Source organism: Garra rufa, chromosome 14, assembly GCF_049309525.1.
Source record: "Garra rufa chromosome 14, GarRuf1.0, whole genome shotgun sequence".
NCBI classification, from domain to species: domain Eukaryota; kingdom Metazoa; phylum Chordata; class Actinopteri; order Cypriniformes; family Cyprinidae; genus Garra; species Garra rufa.
In genome coordinates this window covers 5542947-5567767 of record NC_133374.1, presented here as the reverse complement: position 1 = coordinate 5567767, position 24821 = coordinate 5542947, and the positions used below count along the sequence as shown (strand labels likewise).

The window sequence follows — 24821 nt, the reverse complement described above, 5'->3', positions numbered from 1 at the left end:
ATCACAATTGTGTTGGTTAATATTAGTTAATGCTCTGTAAACTAACATGAACAAAGAACAACTGTATTTTTACTAACTAAAATGAACAAAGATGAATAAATAGTGTAATAAATGTATTGCTCATTGTTCATTCATGTTAGTTAATACATGAACTAATGTTAACAAATGACACTTTATTGTAAAAAAGCTAACTCAAAATATTAATAAATACTCTAACAGTAAAAGTCTTTTGCACAAGACAAATCACAAAAGAGTGCAAAAATGTTTTCAGACAATGTCACAAATCCCTTTTACTCTGTAATCCCTCCCCCTCCAACTCCATTCTGTTAATGAAACGGCAAATTTCCCCAATCCAATCAATTCCTGCTGGATAAGATCAGCTCTCTGCATGTGTTGCTGTCATCTATCCTGTTCCGCTTGTAAATATGTCAGATTGCAGAAGCAGGAACAGACTAAACCTCGGTGAGCTTGTGAACTGAAGGCCAGCGGTGATGTTGCGAGTGGGCGGCGTGTGCAGAGAAAGATTATCTTTCTACAAATATGACAAAAGCCATAAAAATGACAGTAAATCAATTATTTGATGGTGTCTTAAAATGACATTGACATAATCTCAGTTGCCATAGAAACACAGATGATATATAAGGATTCCTGCGCCTGAAAAGCTGCTACCAATAAGTGACGGTTATAAAGACATGAGAGAAACCGTTTCTCCTTTTGCAGCCACATGCAGTTCTGTCCAAACTCTCTGTCAATCACTCAGAGGTTTTAGTGCTTATTATATATTTTTTTCCCCTTTTAGGACAATAACTGTATGGGTTCAATACTCCAGTGGCATAAAATACAGCTTTAACACCTAGAACAAAACAGTGTTAATTTAAGCAATATTAAACGTTGTTTGCAGATCTAATCAAGTAATCTGAAATATTCCCAGTCAGTGTTATTTTAGTATCATTGGGGTACTATTTAGTTTATTATTAATATTTAATATGATTAAAATTCTGGTTTAGGATTAGTAAGATTTTTATAGTTTTTATTGTTTTAAAGAGGCGCATTAAAGCTGTATTTATTTAATTAAAAATACAGGAAAAAAATGTAATATTGTGAAATATTATTGCAATTCAAAATATCAGTTTTCTATTTTAATGTACTTTAAAATATAATTTATTCCTGTGATGCAAAGATGAATTTTCTGCATCATTACTGCAGTCTTCATGGTCAGAAATCATTCTAATATGCTGATTTATTATCAGTGTTGGAAACAGCTGTGATGCTTCATATTTTTTTTTGCAACCTGTGGTACTTTTTCCAGGATTTTTTGATAAATAAAAAGTTAAAGAGCAGAATTTGTTTAAAATATAAATCTTTTCTAACAATACAAGTCTTTACTATCACTTTGTATCAATTAAACACATCCTTGTTGAATAAAAGTATTCTTTAAAAAAAAAATGGAGTAATGAAGCTGATATAAATGACATTTTGAACTATACTAAAACAGAAAACCATTGTTTTAAATTCCAATAATATTTGACAATATTACTGCTTTTTTTCTGTATTTTTGATCAAATAACATAAAAAAAATTACAAATCTTACTGATCCCAAACTTTTGAATGGTAGTATATATATATATATATATATATATGTGTGTGTGTGTGTGTGTGTGTGTGTGTGTGTGTGTGTGTGTGTCTGTGTGTGTTTTTTAGTAGTTCGATGAGGAAAATACACCACTGTTCAAAAGTTTATGGTTGGTAATATTTGTAATGTTTTTAAACTGCATTTATATTTGTTTAATTAAAAACTACAGTAAAAATTGTGTAGATCTTACTGTAAATATTGTGAAATATTATTACAAATTATTAGATTTTTATTTGATTTAAAATAGCTATTGTCTATGTGAATATGTTTTAAAATGTAATTTATTCCTGTAATCAAATCTGAATTTTCAGCATAATTACTCCAGTCTTCAGTGTCACATGATCCTTCAGAAATCATTCTAATATGTGACCCTGGACCACAAAACCAGTCATAAGGTTAAATTTGACAAAACTGAGATATATACATCAAGCTCAATAAATAAGCTTTCTTTTGATGTATGGTTTGTTAGGATAGGACAATATTTGGCCGAGATACGTCTATTTCAAAATCTGGAATCTGAGGGTGCAAAAAAATCAAAATACTGAGAAAATCACATTTAAAGTTGTCCAAATTAAGTTCTTAACAATGCATTTTACTAATCAAAAATTACATTTTGATATATTTACAGTAGGAATTTTACTAAAAATCTTCATGGAACATGATCTTCACTTAATTTCCTAATGATTTTTGGCATAAAAGAAAAATCAAAACCATGCAATGTATTTTTGGCTATTGCTACAAATATACCCCAGCGACTTAAGACTGGTTTTGTGGTCCAAGGTCACATATGACGATTTGCTACTCAAGAAACATTTCTGATTATCATCAATGTTGAAAACAGTTGTGCTGCTTCATATTTTTGCGGAAACAGTGATGCATTCAATTTTTCAGGTTTCTTTGACGAATAGAAAGTTCAAAAGAACAGCAATTATTTGAAATATTAATATTTTGTTACATCATAAATGACTTTAATGTCAATTTTAATCCAGTTATTACATTTGTGCTAAATAAATGCATTCATTTCTTTAAAAACTGTAGTGTATAACCAGCTAGCCCCTTTATTTAATGTCTTTCCTAACCAATGATTTCAATGTCTTACATTTAACCAACTGAACTGGTCTTATCCATCCAGACTGAATCACCACACAGAGGTCAAACACAGGAAGTCCCACAGAAGGCAATGTTCTGGAAAGGGAAGTTGTGATGTGTCCAGTCTCTGAGAGACGAGCCTATAGAGGAGCAGAAGAGAGGAAATTACTGAAGCGAACAGAGCCTGGGCTCCATTCAGTGAGTATCTTGGCTTTTATCCAGTGCTGACTGGCAGAAGTTCAACTCACACTGCCGCCTGTAGACCACTTGTGGTATTAAAGTCAAATTCAGTGCTTCTGGAGTATTGGCAGTCGGGCAGCGGGCCAGTGTATCTCATTGACATGAATAACTTATGTTGTATTTAGACTACAAGTCCATCAAATACATGGGGTTGTATTTAATATGGCAACATAAATCATAGCTTTCCAAAAAACCACTTTGCCTATATCTGAAATCAGTAGTCAGGAATTTTAAGCATGGTAAAAATTGCTTTTTTTATTTTTAGTAGGTTTTTTTATATTTCCATATAGATTTTATTATTTTTTATTTTAGTTTTGGACCTGTATATATAATTAACATTCATTATATTAATTATTATATTAATTATATTTATCATATTAATTATATTTTAAATATAATTAATCATGTTATATTTACTTCTAGTTTTCAAACACATCTAGTTGTGTTTATCATTATTACATACATTACAGCTTTCCAAAAAGCCTTTTTTACTGAATCTGATCACAGTATTTGCTTCTAAAAAATAAACATATTCTTAATCAGTGTTATTTTGTATTATTTAAATTACATTTATTAATTTAGCAGACGCTTTTATCCAGAGCAATCATTTTGGCTATTGCATACACACACACACACACACACACACACACACACACACACACACACACACACACACACACACACACACACACACACACACACACACACACACACACACACAGTTTTAATCAATTTCTATTTTTATTTTAGTTATTATAATTTTATTTCAAGTAATGAAAATGTTTTAGGTTCTGTTTTAGGTAAATATAATAATGCTGTTTACAATGTGAAACAACATTCAGTGTCATTTTCAGAATGAATATCATGCATTATCAATCAAAAACTGTGGCCTTAAAAGTATTTATGAAACAAAACTGTTTCTGGGCCATTTTTTAACTCACATTAACACAAGGAGGACATTTCACAACCAAAGTGTATCCAAATAAAGTCACTTTATTAAACCCAACACTGTTCATTTTGCTAAATATTTGCTCAAAATGTGCATTCATGCAATTTTTATTTAAAACGAAGGGCTGTTTAGATATTTTCTCATCAAATGCAATTGCATTTAGACTTTTCTAAGCAGCTGAATTCTTTTATGGGCCACTTTTTGCATTATGAATGAAAAGCACAAACCGTTTAATTGTGTGGATGAACCCTGACTGTAGAGAGAGAAACAACCCCACGGCTGTAGTAATCCTGTGACGTTCATGCCATTGCTGCACACTGGATTATCTGGACCTCGTGCTCACTACACTAACATGTGACGGGCTTATGATTCGAGAAAGCTAAGAGCACTATATGTGCAGCTTCATCAAACGGCACATGATAAAACATATGACACACATATAGGGCTAAACACACATCATTAATAACAAGATCATCAAAAGAACAATGTCTGTTTAGTAAATATGAAAAGATAACACCATATTTTGAACATGCACCATGGTATTCTTGGAGTACTTTGAGATTTAATGCAAATAAGATTTTTTTGGAATTGCTTTTGAAAATAAAATTGCATGAAAGTGAAAATTATCAATTGCATTGAGATTTGTGAATTGCTCATGAAAGAGTCTAATAAAATTCTAAAACATAAAAAACATGGTACATTAATATGGTAATCATTCCAAATCAAGCAACTTTATTCAGAAACACATGCTTAAAAATAAAGGACTAAATGTGGATGTCATTTGACAAATTTGTAAGACTACAGAACAGAAAATCTAGAAATACAGCTGTAAGCAACAATTACGGCATTTAAGCACATATAAAAAAGACATTATATATTATTTTGCAAGCCATAGAAATATGTTATTTTTTATTTATGGCTGTTATACTGCCAACTATAATCTGATTTGATTATAATGACCTGTCACATGTGCTCACCAGGTTTCATGAAGTTTTGAGCTTTCGTTTAGGCTTTATAGGCTTTTGGATCAATTTGAACAGGCCCCTTCTCTAAACGACCCTATTCTAGCTTCCCAAAGTGTACATTTCAACATATTTTTTAAATAATTATGGACCTAGACAATTTAGAGAATTGCACTGCAATGTTTTTTTCCAGATTGAGTGAAAAACCTAGGACTAGTTAGCGAAAGTAGGCCTATGAGTCAAGTTTCGTTTCAATCGGGCTCCATTAACCTTGCTTAATAGGTGCTTAAAGTTCATCAGCCTATATTGGCTATGTTTTTTGAGATAAGCAAATGTCTTTATAACCACTTGTGGCACTTTGGACCAAAGCCATGCATACCAATTTTAATGTCGATAAGTCAAACGGGTTCTTAGTTATGGCCATGTTTTCTCCTTGTATAGCACCACTAAGTGGTCAGGCTCTGCAACTTTTTTCACGTGACCTCTGTTACAGCTCTTACATATGCATTGAGAGTTTGGTGAAGATATCTCATTTTGTTCAAAAGTTATAGCCGTTTTAGTAAAACCAGCCCTGCCCCTGCCCACCCGTTTTGGTGTCCCTTTGTGATGATAATTATTTATATTCACTGCCTAGAGAGTCTTCCTGCACTGATTTGGGTCCTACTGGGCGAAAAACCTAGTACTAGTTAGCAAAAGTAGGTTTTTCAAAATGCAAAATACCCGAACAAGTGTTTTGTCTGGCGTAAGCCAAGGATTCCAACAAAATAAGACACTTGAGCCTGTGGCGAACACTTTAATGAGCGATTTTGTACTTATGATCGCTTACACTGTACACGTGTGAGTACTACCATCCCTAAAGTCTCTACTACTTATGGTTTGGTCTGTCTGATCACTTTTAAATGGAGATTGCTGATAATTGGCAACTCTAACAATAACAATAGCACGTGAACCTCTAATAAATAAAAAATTGATAACTTTTCAATGTTTCAATATAATGCTTTTAATCAGGAAGGATGCATTACATTGATCAGAAGTGACATTAAAGACATTTATAATGTTATAAAATATAAAAAATCTATATAAAACTGCTGTTCTTTTAAACTCTCTATTCATCAAAAAATAATGAAAAATAAAATCTTTTATGGTTTACACAAAAAAAATATAAAGCAGCATTTTAGAATGATTTCTGAAAGATCATGTGACACTGAAGACTGGAGTAAAGATGTTGAAAATCCAGCTTTGATCTCATAAATAAATTACATTTTAAAATATATTCATATAGAAACCTTTTATTGGATATCTTAATATTTCATAATTTTACAGTTTACACTGTATTTTCTGGTGAGCAAAGACTTTTTTTAAAAACATCTTTTGAAACTAAATCCAGCTTTGATCTCATAAATAAATTACATTTTAAAATATATTCATATAGAAACCTTTTATTGGATATTGTAATAATATTTCATAATTTTACAGTTTACACTGTATTTTCTGGTGAGCAAAGACTTTTTTAAAAACATCTTTTGAAACTAAACTTTTGATCAGTAGTGCATATGCACTACATTATAAAAAAAAGATCAAACATGCTTGCATTTAAGGGTCTATAATGCATAAAACAAGCAAAAGCGTTAATTCGACCACAATTCTCGACTCGATTATACACCACCAGGTTGCAAAACAATGTTGCATCTGTAAACCCTCAATAATTGTGTTGACTTTGCTGGTTATTGGGTTAAATTGCCTAATTTCGGATGAAAGGAGTTTCTTCCCAAACTGTAAATGAAATGATCTCACGCTTGACTCAAGCACAAACATTCCTCAGAGTCCCGAGACCGAACACGAGCAGGGGGGTCACCAATTTCATCCCTAGCATGTGATGTGGGTGTGTGTGTGTGTGTGTGTGTGTGTGTGTGTGTGTGTGTGTGTGTGTGGAAAAGGAGGGACGTGTGTGCCAGTGTGTAAAGAGAAAGTGAGTTGAAGTTCTCCTAACTCTTCTGTGTCTAATGCATCTCACTCTCGTCATGTCTCTCCCTCTGTTTCTGTTCTTCATTCAGTTCTTGAGTCCATCTCTCCAGCAGTTTCCTCGGCCCTGCACCACGCCGGACATCCTGCAAAGCAAGCGCTGTTGTCCAGCCTGGTCGGGTGATGGCTCAGCATGCGGCGTTCTTTCAGGTCGAGGCTTCTGCCAAGACGTCACAGTCTCAGATCTTCCCAACGGGCCGCAGTATCCTCATTCGGGCCTGGATGACCGTGAACGCTGGCCTTTGGTGTTTTACAACCAAACCTGCCAGTGTGCCGGCAACTACATGGGGTTCGACTGTGGCGAGTGCAAGTTTGGTTACTTCGGAGCCAATTGCGCAGAAAGACGGGAATCTGTGCGCAGAAACATCTTTCAATTATCCGTCTCTGAAAGGCAAAGATTCATCTCGTATCTCAATCTCGCCAAAACTACAATCAGCCCAGATTATATGATTGCGACTGGCACGTACGTGCAGATGAATAACGGCTCGACGCCCATGTTCTCCAACATCAGTGTGTATGATCTGTTCGTCTGGATGCACTATTACGTGTCCCGTGACGCGCTGCTCGGAGGTCCCGGGAACGTCTGGACCGACATTGATTTCGCGCATGAATCGGCCGCGTTTCTACCTTGGCATCGCGTTTACCTGCTGTTCTGGGAGCATGAGATTCGGAAGCTGACTGGAGACTTTAACTTTACCATCCCGTACTGGGATTGGCGTGACGCGCAGGACTGTCAGGTGTGTACGGATGAGCTGATGGGGGGACGCAGTCCTCTCAGTCCCAACCTGATCAGCCCATCTTCGGTGTTCTCTTCCTGGAAGGTAAACATAAGATTAATTTTACATTGCAATAATACAGTGTGGTTTAGTCATTTTTTCCTATAGTAATGTCTGTTCTTTTCATTTTAAATGCATTAAAACTTGTTTTCTCTTGCAGATGCACAAAAACAATATCATCATATTTTTGCAATAGCTCTTGGGCACACAAGTAACTATTTTGGAAATTTTAAATTCAGATAAGGGTGAATTATGCAATACAGGTAGATAATAGGCTGTACAATTATTTTTAATTGTTATTTAAATTCATTTTACATGTCTACTCATGAATACAGTATGGCTTAGGAATTTATCCCTTTAAGAATTAGATTTTAGGTCTTTTGCAGACAGAGAAAACCAAACTACAATCCCAATTTCATCATATTTTTGGGCTAACAGGTGAAGAAAAAAAACTTTTATAGCATAGTATTAATTAAGGTAAGGGTAAATTATGCATCGAAGGTAGATAATAGCTTGTAATTTTATTTTTAATTATTATTTAAATTCATTTTACATGTTTACTCATGAATACAGTATGGTTTAGTCATTTATCCCTTTAAGAATTGGATTTTAGGTCAAAAATTCAATTACACAAATGCTTGGTTTTTTTTGCAGACACAAAACCAAACTATAATCCTATTTTTATCTTATTTTGAAATTTCTCTTGGGCAAACAGGTGAACAAAATGAGTTTTATAGCATAGTATAAATTAAGTTAAGGGTAAATTATGCAATGAAGGTAGATAATAGCCTGCTATATTATGTTTAAGTGAGAAAAAAGTTATTTTTAAATGTATTTAGATTAAATTTTAAATCAAAAACAAACAAAAAAAAACATTAATTTTACATGATTTTCAAGAATAAAGCATGGTTTTATTCAAATGTATTATTTTCTATTTTTTATTTATGCATTTTATATTTCAGTTTTATTTTTTGTTAATAGTTATTTTAGTACATCAAGTTAAACTTTATATTATTTATTTATATTAATATTATTTCAGTTTTAAATAGATTAAAATTTAGTTCACTCAAAAAATAAATGTTGAAAAAATAATTAATTAAAATGCTAAAAAAAATTACAACAGGGATTAAATGTGCAATAAACCTAAAATAATTATTCACACATTTTAATATAAAAAAGGTACTATTTAAAACTATGTAAAGATTAGTAAATGCATTCAGATTTACATTTTCATTTTACATGATTTTTACATGAATAAAATATGGTTTTGTTCAAATTATTCTTATAGTAATTAAAATTCAACTAAAATGTTGTTGTTGTAGCAAATACAATTACTGTGTGATAGAAATGATGGACAGTATTGAAAAATAAATAAATAAATTACTTTCAATTAACAAAAAAGAAGACATTTTTAAAGTACCTTCCAAAGCATTGTGATAGGTGCATTTGTCAGTTTTTAAAAATGTAGCTTAAATAAAAAGAAAATACATTTTAAAAAAGTTATCTTTTGAATACAGGATATCAAACTATTTTCTATTTTCTTCATTTATTGTATTTATGAAGCCCGTTTCTGCCACTAAATTAAAAAAAAGATAATTGCAACTTCTTATCTCACAATAAGAAGTTGCAATTCTCGCAACTGAACGTTTATACTGTATCATACAATTTTTGTGAGTTTAAAAGTCGCAATAACCTTTTTTATTTTCTATTCAGTGGTGGAGGCTTCCATAATTGAAGCTACATTCTGTATAAACATTTTTTCTCATTCTCCAGGTCTATAGGAGCTAAACACACTGAGGTAATAACCTCCATGTAAATTCCCAGTGTGTCCGTGTGACTCATTAGTCGTATTTGTTTTATCCATGTGACTGGGATTTGGACCTTTAAGAAAAGTCAAATGCCAGTTTCATTGATCCAGAGAGGTGATGTCGTCACACATTCCTCTGAGAGCGCAGCGTCTGATGAAGCCGCGTGTGACGATGTGTTTATAAAGGCATGATTGTGTGACGTGGCCTCGAGCGCAGCAGTGAATTTGGGCTGTAGTGGGTCACGAGTGTGTTTGGCCCCTAACACCCCCATTAACTTCAGCACTGACCCTCTACAAGAGCCGCAGGAGAATTAACCAAAGCAGCTTCACTAAAACACAATACAGACACACTTTGCCTCAGTTGTGTTTTAGTAGACTGAGACACTATTATAGTTTTTATTACAAGTTTGAAATATTTATTATCAAGGTTTTAGTCATTTGTATCATTTGTGTTTTTAATGTTTTTAGTTATGTTAAACCAGTCAAAAGTTTTTGAACAGTAAGTTTTCAATGCTTTTTAAAGAAGTGTCTTTTGCTCACCAAGCCTGCATTTATTTGATTCAAAGTACAGCAAAAAGTAACATTTAAAAATATTTTTGCTATTTAAAATAACTGATTTCTATTTGAATTAAATTTAAAAATTAAATTTAAAAATGTAATTTATTCCTGTGATTAAAACTGAATTTTTAGAATATTACTCCAGTCTTCAGTGTCACGTGATCCTTCAGAAATAATTCTAATATTCCGATTTGCTGATCAAAAAACATTTATTATAATTATGTTGAAAACAGCTGAGGTTTTTTCAGGTTTTTTGATTAATAGGAAGTTCAGAAAAACAGCATTTATCTGAAATAGAAATATTTTGTAACATTATAAACATTTTTTTGTCACTTTTGATCAATTTAAAGCATCTTCGGTAAATAAAAGTATTCATTTCTATCATTGCTTTCCCCCAAAAAAATTCAGATAAATGCTGATCTTTGGATCATTTTTTTCAAAGAATCCTGAAAAATGTACTCAACTGTTTTTTGAACTTTTTCTTGAACAGCAAATGAGCATCTTAGAATGATTTCTGAAGGATCATGTGACACTGAAGAGTGGAGTAATGAGGCTGAAAATTTAGTTTTGATCACAGGAATAAATTACATTTTAAAATATAATAATAGAAAAAAGTTATTCTAAATAGTAAAAATATTTCAAAATGTTACCATTTTTGCTGCACTTTGGATCAAATGAATGCAGCTTGTGAGCAGAAGAGACTTCTTTAAAATAAAAAACATTAAAAATCTTTCAAAACTACTGGTAGTGTATATTTAGTATATATATCGTATAATTATTTATTTATTAGTCATTTTAGTACATCAAGTTAAATTAAAAAATGATCAAATGTTTTATTGGCAACTAGGTGAAATAAAATAAGTATAGGTTTTTAATATTGTATTTGAATTAACATACTTTATTTATGATTTAGGGTCTGTAATGTTTCATGTTTTAAAAACTGTAATATTGAGAAATATTTTTACACTTTAAAACAGCTAATAGTTTTTTTGTAATAGTCTGAATTCTTTTTTAGATTTACCATTTTAATTTGCATTTTTGTTAAAGTTTAAGTAATGGTATTGTGTTTTTGTCATTTATATAAGGTTTTGCCTTTTTAAGCATGTCAATATAGTATTAATTTTTATTTCAGTTTTACTTACGTAAGTAATCAAGTTAAACTAACTAAAAATAACGATAACCTGGCAAGAACCCACCCATTCTCTTGTATCATGCTGATGAGTTTTGCACAGGCAAACACCACTTAGGTTTTCTTCAGAAAGACTAAAATTGAGTTTTGATTTGTCATTTTCTTGTGCTCCATCTTTCTCTCTCTTCTCATCATCTGCCGCCAGCGTAGGCGTTCTTACATCTCTTAAGACCAGCGGAGAGGTGAAATGGCATCCAATTAACATACGAGAAATGAGCTGTATTAGTCATTAGAGACAGATAGGCTTTATCCATGAAGAAAAAAATGTACAGGCTGTCAAAACACCTTTATAACTCCATGCTTTTAGAATAAGGTGATATTTTTGTGATTTAAAGCTAGAATTTGCATTAATTAAAATATATATATATAAATTATATTATATTAAAAATTATATATGATTTTATTTATCTTTTCAAAATAGATTTGGGATTTAATTATTAGCTTTTCATCAACTGGAAACCACAAATTTGAGTTCAATGCATTTTACATTTAATGCAAGATGGACAACAAAACACATTTTAAGTCTGGTTTAACCAACCTTTAAGTCTGGTTTAAGTTCATTTAGTTTAACACTTTTAATGCATATTTTAATTGTTTCACACAAATTCAACCCATAATTAGGAAAAACAAAAAACTGAGGGTTGGCTTTTTTTTTAAACAATTGTAATTATTTTTATTTAAAGATTATTTATTGTAATTTTAAATTTTAAAGATTTAATTATTAGCTTTTCATCAATACAATTTTCATCATAATTTCCAAGTTGCATTAATTTAAAAAAATTAAATAATATATATTTTTAATTATCAGTTTTATATTAACTGGAAACCCAAAGATTTGAGCTCAGAGCAATTAATTTTACATTTAATGTAAGAGGGACAACAGAACATATTTTAAGTCTGGTTTAAACAAATTTAAGTCTGGTTTAAGTTCATTCAGTTTTTGCATTTTTAATGCTTTTTTTAATTGTTTCACACAAAATTCAACCCATAATTGGCAAAAACGAGAAAAAAAAAATGTAGGGTTGGACTGTTTTTAAAAAGAAATTGTAATTATTTTTATTTAAAGATTATTATTAGCTTTTCATCAATATCATTTTCATCATAATTGTATATATATATATATATATGATTTTAATAATAGAAAAAAACGAGGGTTGACTGTTTTTTATTTTTATTGAAAGATTACTTAAAATTTTACATTTTAAAGATTTAATTATTAGCTCAAGTTGCATTAATTAAAAATTAAATAGACTTTTTTATTATTATTTATTTACAATTTTACATTTTAAAGATTTAAGTATTAGCTTTTCATCAATATCATTTTATCGTAATTCAAGTTGCATTAGTTAAAAATTAATTAATCAATAACAATAATAATAATATATTTTTCTTTTTTAAGACTTTTTTATTATTATTTATTTAAAATTTACATTTTAAAGATTTAAGTATTAGCTTTTCATCAATATCATTTTATCATAATTCAAGTTGCATTAATTAAAAATTAATTAGTCAATAACAATAATAATATAATTTTCTTTTTTATTATTATTTATTTAAAATTTACATTTTAAAGATTTAATTATTAGCTTTTCATTTACTGGAAAGCGCAAATAATTTGAGTTCACTGCATTTTAATTTTACATTTAATGTAAAAGGGAAAACGAAACATATTTCTAGTCTGGTTTATCTAAACTTTAAGTCTGGTTTAAGTTAATTTAGTTAAGCACTTTCAATGCATATTTTAATTATTTCACACAAATTCAACCCGTAATTAAAAAAAAAAAATATTTAAAAAATTGATTGGCTTTTTAATTGTGATTATTTTGTGTAAACCATGAGAAATTAGATTTTTTTAGGATTCTTTGATGAATAGAAAGTTCAAAAGAACAGCATTTATTTGAAATAGACATTATAAATGTCTTTTATGTCACTTTTGAGCAATTTAATGCATCCTTGTTGAATAAAAGTATTAAAAGAACAGGTTGATTCACATATTGAATACTTATTGATTAGATCTGTCCTTTTTTGATGGCATTAGACTGTTTGTTAGTGTTTAATACAATAAGTCTCCGTATACCTGTCCAGGTTGTCTGCTCACAACCCGAAGACTACAACCAGCGTGAAATTTTGTGTGACGGCTCTCCAGAGGGACCATTACTGCGCAATCCAGGAAACCACGACCGAAACCGTGTCCCACGACTCCCCACCTCCTCAGACGTGGAGTCAGTGCTGAGTCTGACAGAGTACGAGACTGACCTGATGGACAGACGCGCCAACATGAGCTTCAGGAATGCTCTGGAAGGTAAAGCAATGGCTCATTTAGAGTGAGAAAAACTACATTAACACTCGTTTAAAACACATCAGTCTCACCTTTTTCTCAGGTTTTGCGAATCCGGAGACGGGGTTGGCGGTAACGGGTCGCAGTTTGATGCACAACTCCTTACACGTCTTCATGAACGGATCCATGTCTTCAGTACAGGGATCCGCCAACGACCCTATTTTCCTTCTACATCATGCCTTTATCGACAGGTGAAATGCATGCACAAACTCGTATACAAACCACTAACCCTCACTGTAAAAAAAAATATATATATTTTTTTTTAAGTTGTTTCAACTTAATATAATTTGTTACTCCGCTGCCTTAAAATTTCAAGTTGACTAACAACTAAGAAAAAAAAGCTAGTGTTCTGAACACAACTAACAACTAAAAATTTTAAGTTACTTAAGTTGACTTAACTTAACAATTTAAGGCAGCAGAGTTTTAAGTTTTAAGTTGAAACAACTATTTTGTTTTACAGTGCTGGGCATTTAGATGTGTAACTCACCCAAAAAACTGTGCAATAGTTATTATAAATATTATAAACTTTGATAAAGGGATTCTCAAACCTTCTTTGGTCAGCTTAAAATATTTACTTGAAATGCCCTTGAGACTTTAATTTAACATTTCATTAATTCTACTATATGTTTTGCAATGGTTCTTTGATGCCAGTTAATCGTCAAATAAAACACAGGCTTTTTTAACCTTATAACATTTTAAATATTTTTTTATTCAGTGTTTCATTTTCATTTATATAGTATAGGGCTGCATGAGTTGTTCAGAAAATTATGTATAAATATTCTGTCATTTTTTTTATTCTGTTGTTTTATTTTAATTATTTATTTATATTATTATTTCCTTATTTATTTCACTTTTCATTTTGAATGAATTATTAGCTTCTCATCAACTTATGCATTTGCAGAGATTCACAAAAAACAAGCTTTTTTAAGTTTATTTATTTAAATTTTACATTCTTTTTTTAAATAATGTTATTTAAAATGAAAAAATTTAAATAAATAATCTTAAAATATAACAAAATAAAATGTTTTTATATTTAAAAAAGTATATATTATATATAAATAAACGTTTTTATTTTTTATTTTAAGATTATTTATTTAAATTTAACATTTTAAATATTTTATTATATCTTTGGAAAAAAAAATGAGTTCCCTGCATTTTATTTTACATTTAACGTAAGAGGGGAAAAAAACATATTTTAGGTCTGGTTTATGTTCATTTAGTTTAGCATTTTTAATGCGTATTTTAACTGTTTCACACAAATTCAACCCATTATCAGCAAAAGCTTAAAAAAAAAACTGAGGGTTTGCTTTTTTGTTCTAAGCCAGTAAGAAACCACCTAGCAACTGGCCAGAACTCCCTAGCAACAACATAAAAAAGCATATTTGAATGCAAAAAAACAATGATTGCAGAGTACAAACATGATTGACCTCATTTCCGACAGCTTTTTTTCATTGCAACTCTGCATTTCTGTGTTTCAGCATCTTTGAGCAATGGCTAAGGAGACACCAGCCTCCCCGCACACACTACCCGACCGAAAACGCTCCAATCGGACACAACGACGGCTATTACATGGTCCCCTTCATCCCTCTCTACAGAAATGGCGATTATTTCCTCTCGACTAAAGCTCTGGGTTATGAATATGCATATTTACAGGACCCGAGTGAGTCATTTGCATACATTCAAGAACTTCCTTGCTCCTTCAGCCTTTTGCTCTGTTCTCAATCACTTTGATCTCTTTCAGCTCAGCGGTTTGTGCAAGAGTTTCTGACGCCGTATCTAGAGCAAGCTCAGCAGATCTGGCGCTGGCTGCTGGCTGCAGGGATCATCGGGGCGGCCGTGGCAGGAATTATCGCAACTATTATCGCCGTGGCGTGTCGCAGACGGCCGAAGAGGCGAAAGTCGTACGGGGAGAGACAGCCGCTACTGAACAGCAGCGAAGAGGAGGGATCGACTTCATATCAGACTACACTGTGAATCAGAGCGTAACCCTACAGACACGTGCCGGCGAGGACAGAGACGCCGTACCGACGGGAAAAAGACACAACAGCCAGTTAACCCAGGTCATGTGACAAATGAGACAAAGTTTCAAGTCATTCAGAGTCGTTCAACAAGGGCTGCATTCAGTATCTTGCTATAGTATGCGTACTGTAATATGGACGCCCCTTTTCGCCACTGGATAAAATTTTTTTAAAAAAAGGTAATAGTGACTTTTTATCTCACAATTCTGACTTTTTTCTCAGAACTGTGAGATATAAATGCACAATTGCGAAAAAAGCAAAAAAAGCTTTTCTTACTTAGATTTTTTGTCTTGTTTCCAGCCAAAATATTAAAAATGAAAAATTCTTAAATCAAGAAGGATTTTCTAGACAAGTGAAAATTACTGGCTTGTTTTCAGAAAAAAATAAGTCAAAATGAAGTGAGTTTTTGCTTAGAACAAGCAAAATAATCTGGTGACAGGGTAAGCAAAAAACTATTTTATTTCAATCAGAAAACAAGATAATTTTTCTTACCCAAACGCACTTCATTTTGACTTGTTTTTCTGAAAATTTCAAATATTTACTCAAATTTTTAGATATTTTGGCTGAAAACAAGACAAAAAAAAACTAAGAAAAGCATTTTTTGCAGTGTAAAGTCAGAATTACAGGATATAACTCACAAGTCAGACTTTTTTCCTAGCAATTGTAATTTGTTTACAGAATTGTGAGTTTACATCTCACAATTCTGACTTAATAAATCGCAATTGTGAGTTTATATCTCTGAATTCTGACTTTCCAACTTGCAATTGTGAGTTTATTTCTTACAATTCTGAGAAAAAAAAGTCAGAATTGCAAGTCTCTATTGCACAATTCTGAGAAAAAAGTCAGTATTGTGAGATAAAAAGTTGCAATTAACTTTTTTATTAGTTTATTCAGTTTTTTAAGGGCTTCCATACTGTACACTACATTCATTTGTGTTCAAAAGCTTGGGATCAGTAAGAGTTTAGTCAGCAAGGGTGCATTAATTTAATCAAACTTTTACCGTGTACATCTGACATATGTAACCTTGGACCAAAAAAAAACAGTCATAAGGGTCCACTTTTCAAAACTGGGGTTTTATACATCATCTGAAAGCTGAATATTCAGCTTTATTCAACTATTCACAACTATTTGAAAATCTGGAAAAAAAATCTAAATATTCAGAAAAATCGCCTATGAAATTGTTCAAATATAATTCTTAGAAATGCATATTACAAACAAAAATTAATTTTGATATATTTACAGTAGGAAATTTACTAAATATCATTATGGAACATGATCTTTACCTAATATCCTAATGATTTTTGGCATAAAAAAAATATATAATTTTGACCCATACATTTTTCACTATTGCTCCACATATACTTGTGCTTCTTAAGACTGGTTTAGTCAAAAAGTGCAATATACAATCAAAACATACTGATTAAATACTGCAATTCCCTTGACTTGACTTTCAATTTCTGGTGCAAAGAATAAACCACAAATTTTAACTTCTTCTCCAACTAAAAAAATAAGTCATATAATGTTGCATAGTACAGTTTGAAATGCTTATTGTTGTATATTATTATTATATTATTTTGCATGATAACTAATAAATAGTACACAGTGCAGTTAAGAAAAGCTAGTGTTCTGAACAAAACCAGTGATATTTTGGTGCTTGTATCATCCCTGTGTTTATATATATTTATATAATAGGCATACAAAGTAATATTAAAAACATTTATATGATAAATCATTGATTAAATGAAATCTTTGGCAGTGGTGATACAATAACAGTGCAGTTCATTTGGGACACAAGTTTGTGTCCTAATAAAATATGAACAATAATACAGGTAACTGTTGTACTGTACAGAATACAAAGGAAATAAATATTTAAAAAAAAATATATATACTGGAATATGGTTTGTGTGTATGTTTGTGTTCGTAAAAGTATAGAATAAACCAAAACATACTATTAATAGCCAAAACAATATGTGAAATGATATTATGACCCGGGACAACAAAACCAGTCATGAGTTTTTTTTTGTTTTTTTTTTAAGTTGAGATTTATACATCATCTGAAAGTTGAATAAATAAGCCTTTCACTGATGTATAGGACAATATTTGGCTGATACACAACTATTTGAAAATCTTTAATCTGAGGGTGCAAAAAAAATCTAAATACTGAGAAAATCGCCTTTAAAGTTGGCTGAATTAAGTTCTTAGCAATGCATATTACTAATCAAAAAGGTACTTTTAATTTATTTGTGGTAGGGAATTTACAAAATATCTTCATGGAACATTATCTTTACTTAATATTCTAATGAATTTTGTCATAAAAGAAAAAAACAGATAATTTTGACCCATACAATGCATTTTTTTTGCTGCAAATATACCTGTGCTACTAAAGACTGGTTTTGTGGTCCAGGGTCACATATAAGGTTGAGCAGATGATAGCAGAATTTTTCATTTGTTTCATTTTCATTTTTTGGGACTAGTTTCCCAAAAGTGAGCATTTGCTGAAAATGAAGATGTAGATGGATTTGTTTCTTCATCGGATTTAGAGAAATGTAGCATTCCATCACATGCTCACCAATAGATGTGAATGGGTGCCGTCAGAATGAGAGTCCAAACAGCTGATAAAAACATCACAATAATCCACAAGTAATTCACACCACTCCAGACCATCAGTTCACATCTTGAGAAGACAAAAGCTGCTTGTTGGTAAGAAACAGATCCATTATTAAGATGCTTCCTCCAGTGAAAAAAGTGGTCTGGTCTGAGTCAGGAGAGAAATCTGCATAGTTCAAGAACTGTTTACAACCCAAAACAGTCTAAAACAGCTCTAAACAAATATGTGGGTGGATTTTGATGTGAGAGACAATAGGAGATGGACTTTTTCACTGGAGGAATCATTATTTTGGATTATGGTTTAATATTAAAAACATCTTAATGATGGGTTTGTTTCTTATAAACACAGCTTTTGGCTTCTCAAGATGTTGACTGATACACTGTAGTGGTGTGGATTACTTGTGGATTATTGTGATGTTTTTATCAGCTGTTTGGACTCTCATTCTGACGGCACCCATTCAATGCAGAGGGCAAGTGATGCAATGCTACATTTCTCCAAATCTGATGAAGAAACAAACTTATCTACATCTTAGATGGCCTGTGGGTGAGTACATTCTCAGCAAATCTTCATTTTCAGGTAAACTGTTCGTTTAAGGCTTGTAGCAGGTTCATGTAGACAAACTCTACATGCAGAATCACAAATGCTCCCTGAATAAGAACATAATTGTGCAAGTTTTTCATCTCATTACACTGTTTACCAGCTCTCCATCTCTGTCCGAGGATTCATTTTGAGACGAGGATGCAGTCCATGAATTCCAGACATCTTCATCTGTATTTGTCCCCTCTTGTCCTCATTCCTCAGTGACAGAGACTCTAATGGCTTTTTATTTGGCAACAAACAATGGGTTTGTTTGCATCCCTCAGCTGAAGGTCTCCTTGTTGTACTCAAACGCAGTTCCTGAGTGTGGGTTTGAATTGCACAGAGTATGTAATGCTTTAGAGATCCCTTTGGGCCCACAGCAGAAAACCCCCACTCTTTTACTGCGGAAAACACAAACACACACACACACACACACACACACACACACACACACACACACACACACACACACACACACACACACACACACACACACACACACACACACACACACACATCATCATTTTGATTATTGCATGCATTAAAATGGCCAGCATAACTACATTATTGCAGCCAATAGTGGCCAATTCATCATACTCACAGCTGATTGGCTCTTCCTATTTCCTGGAAAAGAAGATTCCATTTCGGCCGACCAATCCGAAGCCTGGAGCTCAAGAAACGGTAGCGTTCCTCACTGATGCTCTTCACAACACACATTGAAAGACACATATGGTTTGATGTTTTCTACTGTTAAGAAAAAAAAACTCTAAAAAGAATTATGAAACCACTCCGAAGTTGCGATCTGAATCAAATGATTCGTGCTCCTAGGTTCCATTCTAAATCAAAGGATTTGCGAACTCGCTCCAAAGTTCCAATCTGAATCAAATGATTCACAATCCACGCTCCCGATTTAAATAATGATTTATGAATCACAAATCATTCAATTTGCGGAATGATTCAAGATCTCGCTCTGAAGTTCCAATCTAAATCAAATGATTTGCGATACACAACTTGAGGTTTCTATCTAAATCAATTGAATCACGATACACATAGTTCCAATCGAAAGTCAAATGATTTGCGAACCCACTCCGAAATCCTGATTCAAATCAAATGATTCACGACATGAGATTTGAAGCCTGATCTAAATCAAATGATGCGTGATTCGCGCTCCTAGGTTCCAGTCTAAAGCAAAGAATTTGCGAACTCGCTCCAAAGTTCCAATCTGAATCAAACGATTGACAATCTACACTCACGATTTAAATGATTGTACAATTTGCGGAATGATTCAAGAACTTCCTCTAAAGTTCCGATCTAAATCAAATGATTAGTTATACACGACTTGAGGTTTCCATCAATATAAATTGAATCGCGATACACATAGTTCCGATCAAAGGCAAATGATTCGCGAACCCGCTCTGAAATCCTGATTCAAATCAAATGATTCCCGACATGAGATTTGAAGCCTGATCTAAACCAAATGATGCACAATTCGCGCTCCTAGATTCCAATCAGAAGCAAACGATTTGTGAACTCGCTCCAAAGTTCCAATCTGAATCAAATGATTCACAATCCATGCTCCTGATTTAAATAATGATTAGCGAATCACAAATCATTCAATTTGCGGAATGATTCAAGAACTCGCTCTGAAGTTCCGATGTAAATCAAGTGATTCGTTATACGCGACTTGAGGTTTCAATCTAAATCAATTGAACAGCATTTCACACATTTCCGATCGAAGTCAAATGATTTGAGAACCCGCTCCGAAAACATGATTCAAATCAAATGATTGGCGATACGAGATTTGAAGCCTGATCTGAATCAAATGATTCGCAATCCGATTTGAGCACTTCAAAACAGTGAATCATGTTGAAATGCAATGGTTTTTAAAATCACTACAAGCAATGGCAAATTAATTTGAACACATTTTTGCTTGTGAATCGCTTGACATTAAAAGAAGTCAGGAGCGGTTCCATCTTAAATGATTCACTCAGCTGATTCGGTTCCTCTTTTTTCTTCAGCCATGTTTACACTGTCAGTAATACTACTGTTTTAGCTCGAAAATTATGACATTAACTGAAATAGGCAAAAAAAAAGGATGCATAAAAAGATGTGTGCTTATTACAAAAAATATACTTATTTCATAGACACATTGTCTTTCAATAATTCAAGCACTTTTCAAGGACCTCTTCAAAAGTATTGCTATTTTCAAGGTTTTTCCAGGCCTTAAATTTCTTTAAGCACTTTGGACAACTTTAAAGGCGATCTCCTCAATATTTTCATTTTTTTGCACCATAATTTTCCAGATTTTCAAAAAGTTGTATTTCAGCCAAATATTAAGCTATACTAACAAACAATATATCAATGGAAATCTTATTTTTCACCTTTCAAAAAATTAACACCATGACTGGTTTTGTTGTCCAGGGTCACATATATGCATATTTAATGTAAAATAATGAACTAGATGTTTACATTTCCTGAAAACAAAGCAAAAGAGCATAGCTGCATCTACATAACTCTCAAGTTGTAAATGAATATTAAATAAGTAGTAATAAAATGAGATATAAGCACACACCTGTAATTCTTGAGTGTTACTGAGGTAGAGCTGAACATTCAGGTAATCTGGACGATTGTCCCGCCACAGCTACAGAGAGAGGACAATAACTGTTTAAAAGGATTTTTCACATTTCAGACATTAACATTTGCATAACATCAGCCAGTAGGTGGTGGTATAGTGTTTTGTAACTTTCATGCATACTGCATAAATCCTTTATATTTTCTATCTATCTACTATTTTTTATGACAATCAAGCATTTTTAACCCTATAAAGTCTACTGTATCATATTTGATAGACAAAAGGCCTCTAAAAGATCAGCATGATCAAAACTTTGCTGAAAAACGTGTACTGTCATCTGATTGATAGTTAATACTTGTTTAATGAAGTGAAAGGCCTTTTAGTATAATTGTACAAATGTCCACTTTCAGCGGGTGTTTCATATGTCTTTTTGCTGTCAAGTCTGATTTTTACAAAGTAAACCTAAGAATAACTTTGATAGTGTTAGTAACATTTCAAGATGGACACTTACTGGGCCTTAGGTTTATTTGATTATTCAGTCATGATTTTAACAAAATCATGTTCAAATATGAGGATCAAATATGATCAAGAGGAACGTTCTGATCATCAAACTAAGCATTCAAATATACTAAAACATGTTATTGGAGATACAGAGTGACAACTGATATTTATTTCATTCCTGGTAAGTATCTGCTATACATTTATAAAGATCTCATTGACTTGCATTACAAACTATCAAAATTTCATCTTACTTATGTGGTCATAAATATCAGTATCTGCACAATATTAGACATTTTTGCTCAGTCTGGGCCTCTGAATTTATAAAATAAGATTCTCAAAAAAAGCAAATATGCAAATTTCTTTAAGACTTAGTCTAAAGGTCAAAAACTAAAATTCCATTAAAAATTCAGTTGACTATTGTTTGACCATATGTCAGGCTTTACAAGGTTAAGTGTGACAAAGGATTAATCCACTTTCAAAATAAAAAATTCCTATAATTTTACTCACCCCCATGGCATCCAAGATGTCCCCATGTCTTTCTTTCTTCAGTCGCAAAGAAATTAAATTTTTTGAGGAAAACATTCTCCATTTAGTGGACTTCAATGGTGCTCAATGGATTGAAGGTAAAAAATGCAGTTTTAGTGCAGCTTCAAAAGGCTCTAAACAACCTCAGCTTAGGAATAATGGTCTTATATAGCGAAACGATCTGCCGTTTTAAAAAAAATATTTATACACTTTTTAACCACAAATGCTTGTCTTGAGAAAAACTCCCAACTCGTTTTCTCCTCCAATATCAGAATCGAGAAAATAAGATGGGAGTTTTTCAACATACCCTAACTGTCTTGAACCGGAGTGCACAAAGTATGCATGCACATCACAGAGCTAGACAAGACGGGCATTTGAGGTAAAAAAAAAAAAAAAAAAGTGTATAAAAGTTTTTTTTTTTTTTTTAAGAAAATGATTGATCGTTTCACTAGATAAGACCCTTATTCCTTGTCTGGGATCATTTAAACCATTTGAAGCTGCATTAAAACTGCATTTTTAACCTTCAATCCATTGAGCGCCATTGAAGTCCACTAGATGGAGAACAATCATGGAATGTTTTTCTCAAAAAAACGTAATTTCTTTTTGACTGAAGAAAGAAAGGCATAAATATCTTGTATGACAAGGCTAAGTAAATTATCAGGAATTTTTTTATTCTGAAAGCAGAGTATACTTTAAGAGCCACTGTATGTGTGTTTGCGTGTTTACCCTCTCATGTAGGCCACACAATAGATCAGCAAACCAATAGAAAGACTGAAGGTCCCTGCAAACCCAAACGAAATACAGCCTCCTCAACTTATACTGACGCCAGTCATCACTGCAACACACACAACACACAAACACCTTCAGACACTTCACTGTGGATTGACATTGTTTCTATATGCACACAATAAAAACATGGATCTATTTAGAACAGCATATTACTTTGACTATTTTTTTTAGTACATAGTTTGTATGAAGTACATAGTCTTTTCTGTACACATAGATCCACAAATGATCTATTATGGGGAAATCAAACCCATGACCACCATCTGAACTAGAGAAATGCTGTATGCAGTACACGAGTGTTCCATTTAGAATGTTGAAGAACAATGTAATGTTACATCACGACTGACAGGTCGTCTCACTTACAAGAGCGCTTGTAGAACACAAGCGAACGGCGTGACTCCGATCCCTCCTGCCACACACAGGCTGACTTCGTAATTAAACACGTCCTCGGACGGGCTGCCAAACGGACCATCCACGTGCACTCTGGAGGCGGGACAAAAAAAACAGAAAGCATTAGATGTAATGAGATTAGGCATGTCAGCAGAAAAACACACTTCTATATTACTTACGCTATTTCAGCAGTATGCAAACTGTGCATAGTATGAAATATGCTATACTTACAGTTGAAGTCAAAAGTTTACACACACCTTGCAGAATCCGCAAAATGTTAATTTTTCCAAAATAAGAGGGATCATACTAAATGCATGTTATTTTTTATTCAGTACTGACCTGAGCAAGATACTTCACATAAAGGGTGTTTACATACACTTGATTCTTAATACTGTGTAAACAATGTTCTCAATGTGTCAGGCGATACTTCGAGCAAAGTTTCATGGTGTGTTGAGCCTTCTTAGTGTGGTAAAAATATCGATTTTGATGCGCTCAAATTTATGCCCCTAGTACTCCCATTCACCGGCCATTGACCACAAAACGAAATCACGGTCAATCTCAAAAACGGCTCGTTTGTCGCAATTATGCTTTTAGATATAAGTTTATCTAGTTTACAGTAAAAAAAAACAGCCCAGGTTGCATTTTGGCAATAGATATCCTTTAACAATGTGTAAATAATGTTTTGAGAACATTATTAAAGACCAAATAACTTGAAAAGTGTGGGACCAGTAGGATATTTATAGTTTTTTTAAAGGAGACTTATCTGCTCATTAAGGTTGAGATTTTTGTAACAATAAACACCTAGTTCAAAGTTTGTGGTCAGTCATTTTTTTCTTTCTCTCTCTTTCTTTGAAAGAAATTAATACTTTATTCAGCAAGGTGTGTGTTAAATTGATAAAAAGTGATGGTAAAGACTTATATTGTTACAAAAGATTTCTATTTTGAATAAATGCTGTTTTTTTACTTTTTATTTAACAAAAAAATCCACAGGTTCCAAAAATTGTTTCCAACATTGATAATAAAAGTAATATCAGCATATCAGAATGATTTCTGTAGGATCATGTGACACTGAAAAGACTGGAGTAATGGCTGATAAAAATTCAGCTTTGCGTCACAGAAATGAATTATATTTTATAGTATATTAAATTAAAAACTGTTATTTTGAATTGCAATAATATTTCATAACATTTCTTTTTTCCCTGTATTTTTGATCAAGTAAATATAACTTTAATGAGCATAAAAGATTTTTTTTTAAAACACAAAAAATCGTACTAATCAA

General features: G+C 32.3%; 2 protein-coding genes across 2 annotated transcripts in view; one reads left to right on the top strand and one right to left on the bottom strand.

Moving 5' to 3' along the window:
* Nucleotides 1-6856: 6856 nt before the first annotated feature.
* On the top strand, nucleotides 6857-16890 carry LOC141284503 (tyrosinase-like). Its single transcript, XM_073817467.1, has 5 exons — nucleotides 6857-7716; nucleotides 13311-13527; nucleotides 13607-13754; nucleotides 15042-15223; nucleotides 15305-16890. Exons 1-5 carry the CDS (start codon nucleotides 6877-6879, stop codon nucleotides 15535-15537), a joined length of 1620 nt encoding a protein of 539 aa, XP_073673568.1. The 5' UTR covers nucleotides 6857-6876; the 3' UTR covers nucleotides 15538-16890.
* A 1778-nt stretch (nucleotides 16891-18668) lies between these two features.
* LOC141284504 (NADPH oxidase 4-like) overlaps nucleotides 18669-24821 on the bottom strand; it is a 29028-nt gene continuing 22875 nt past the window's right edge. Inside the window, exons 13-17 of the mRNA XM_073817469.1 lie at nucleotides 23516-23635; nucleotides 23093-23201; nucleotides 21341-21409; nucleotides 19370-19470; nucleotides 18669-19169 (exon numbers count right to left, since the gene is read on the bottom strand). Coding sequence (XP_073673570.1) covers nucleotides 19049-19169; nucleotides 19370-19470; nucleotides 21341-21409; nucleotides 23093-23201; nucleotides 23516-23635 — 520 coding nt within the window. The 3' untranslated portion in view covers nucleotides 18669-19048. The remainder of the gene's footprint in view (nucleotides 19170-19369; nucleotides 19471-21340; nucleotides 21410-23092; nucleotides 23202-23515; nucleotides 23636-24821) is intronic.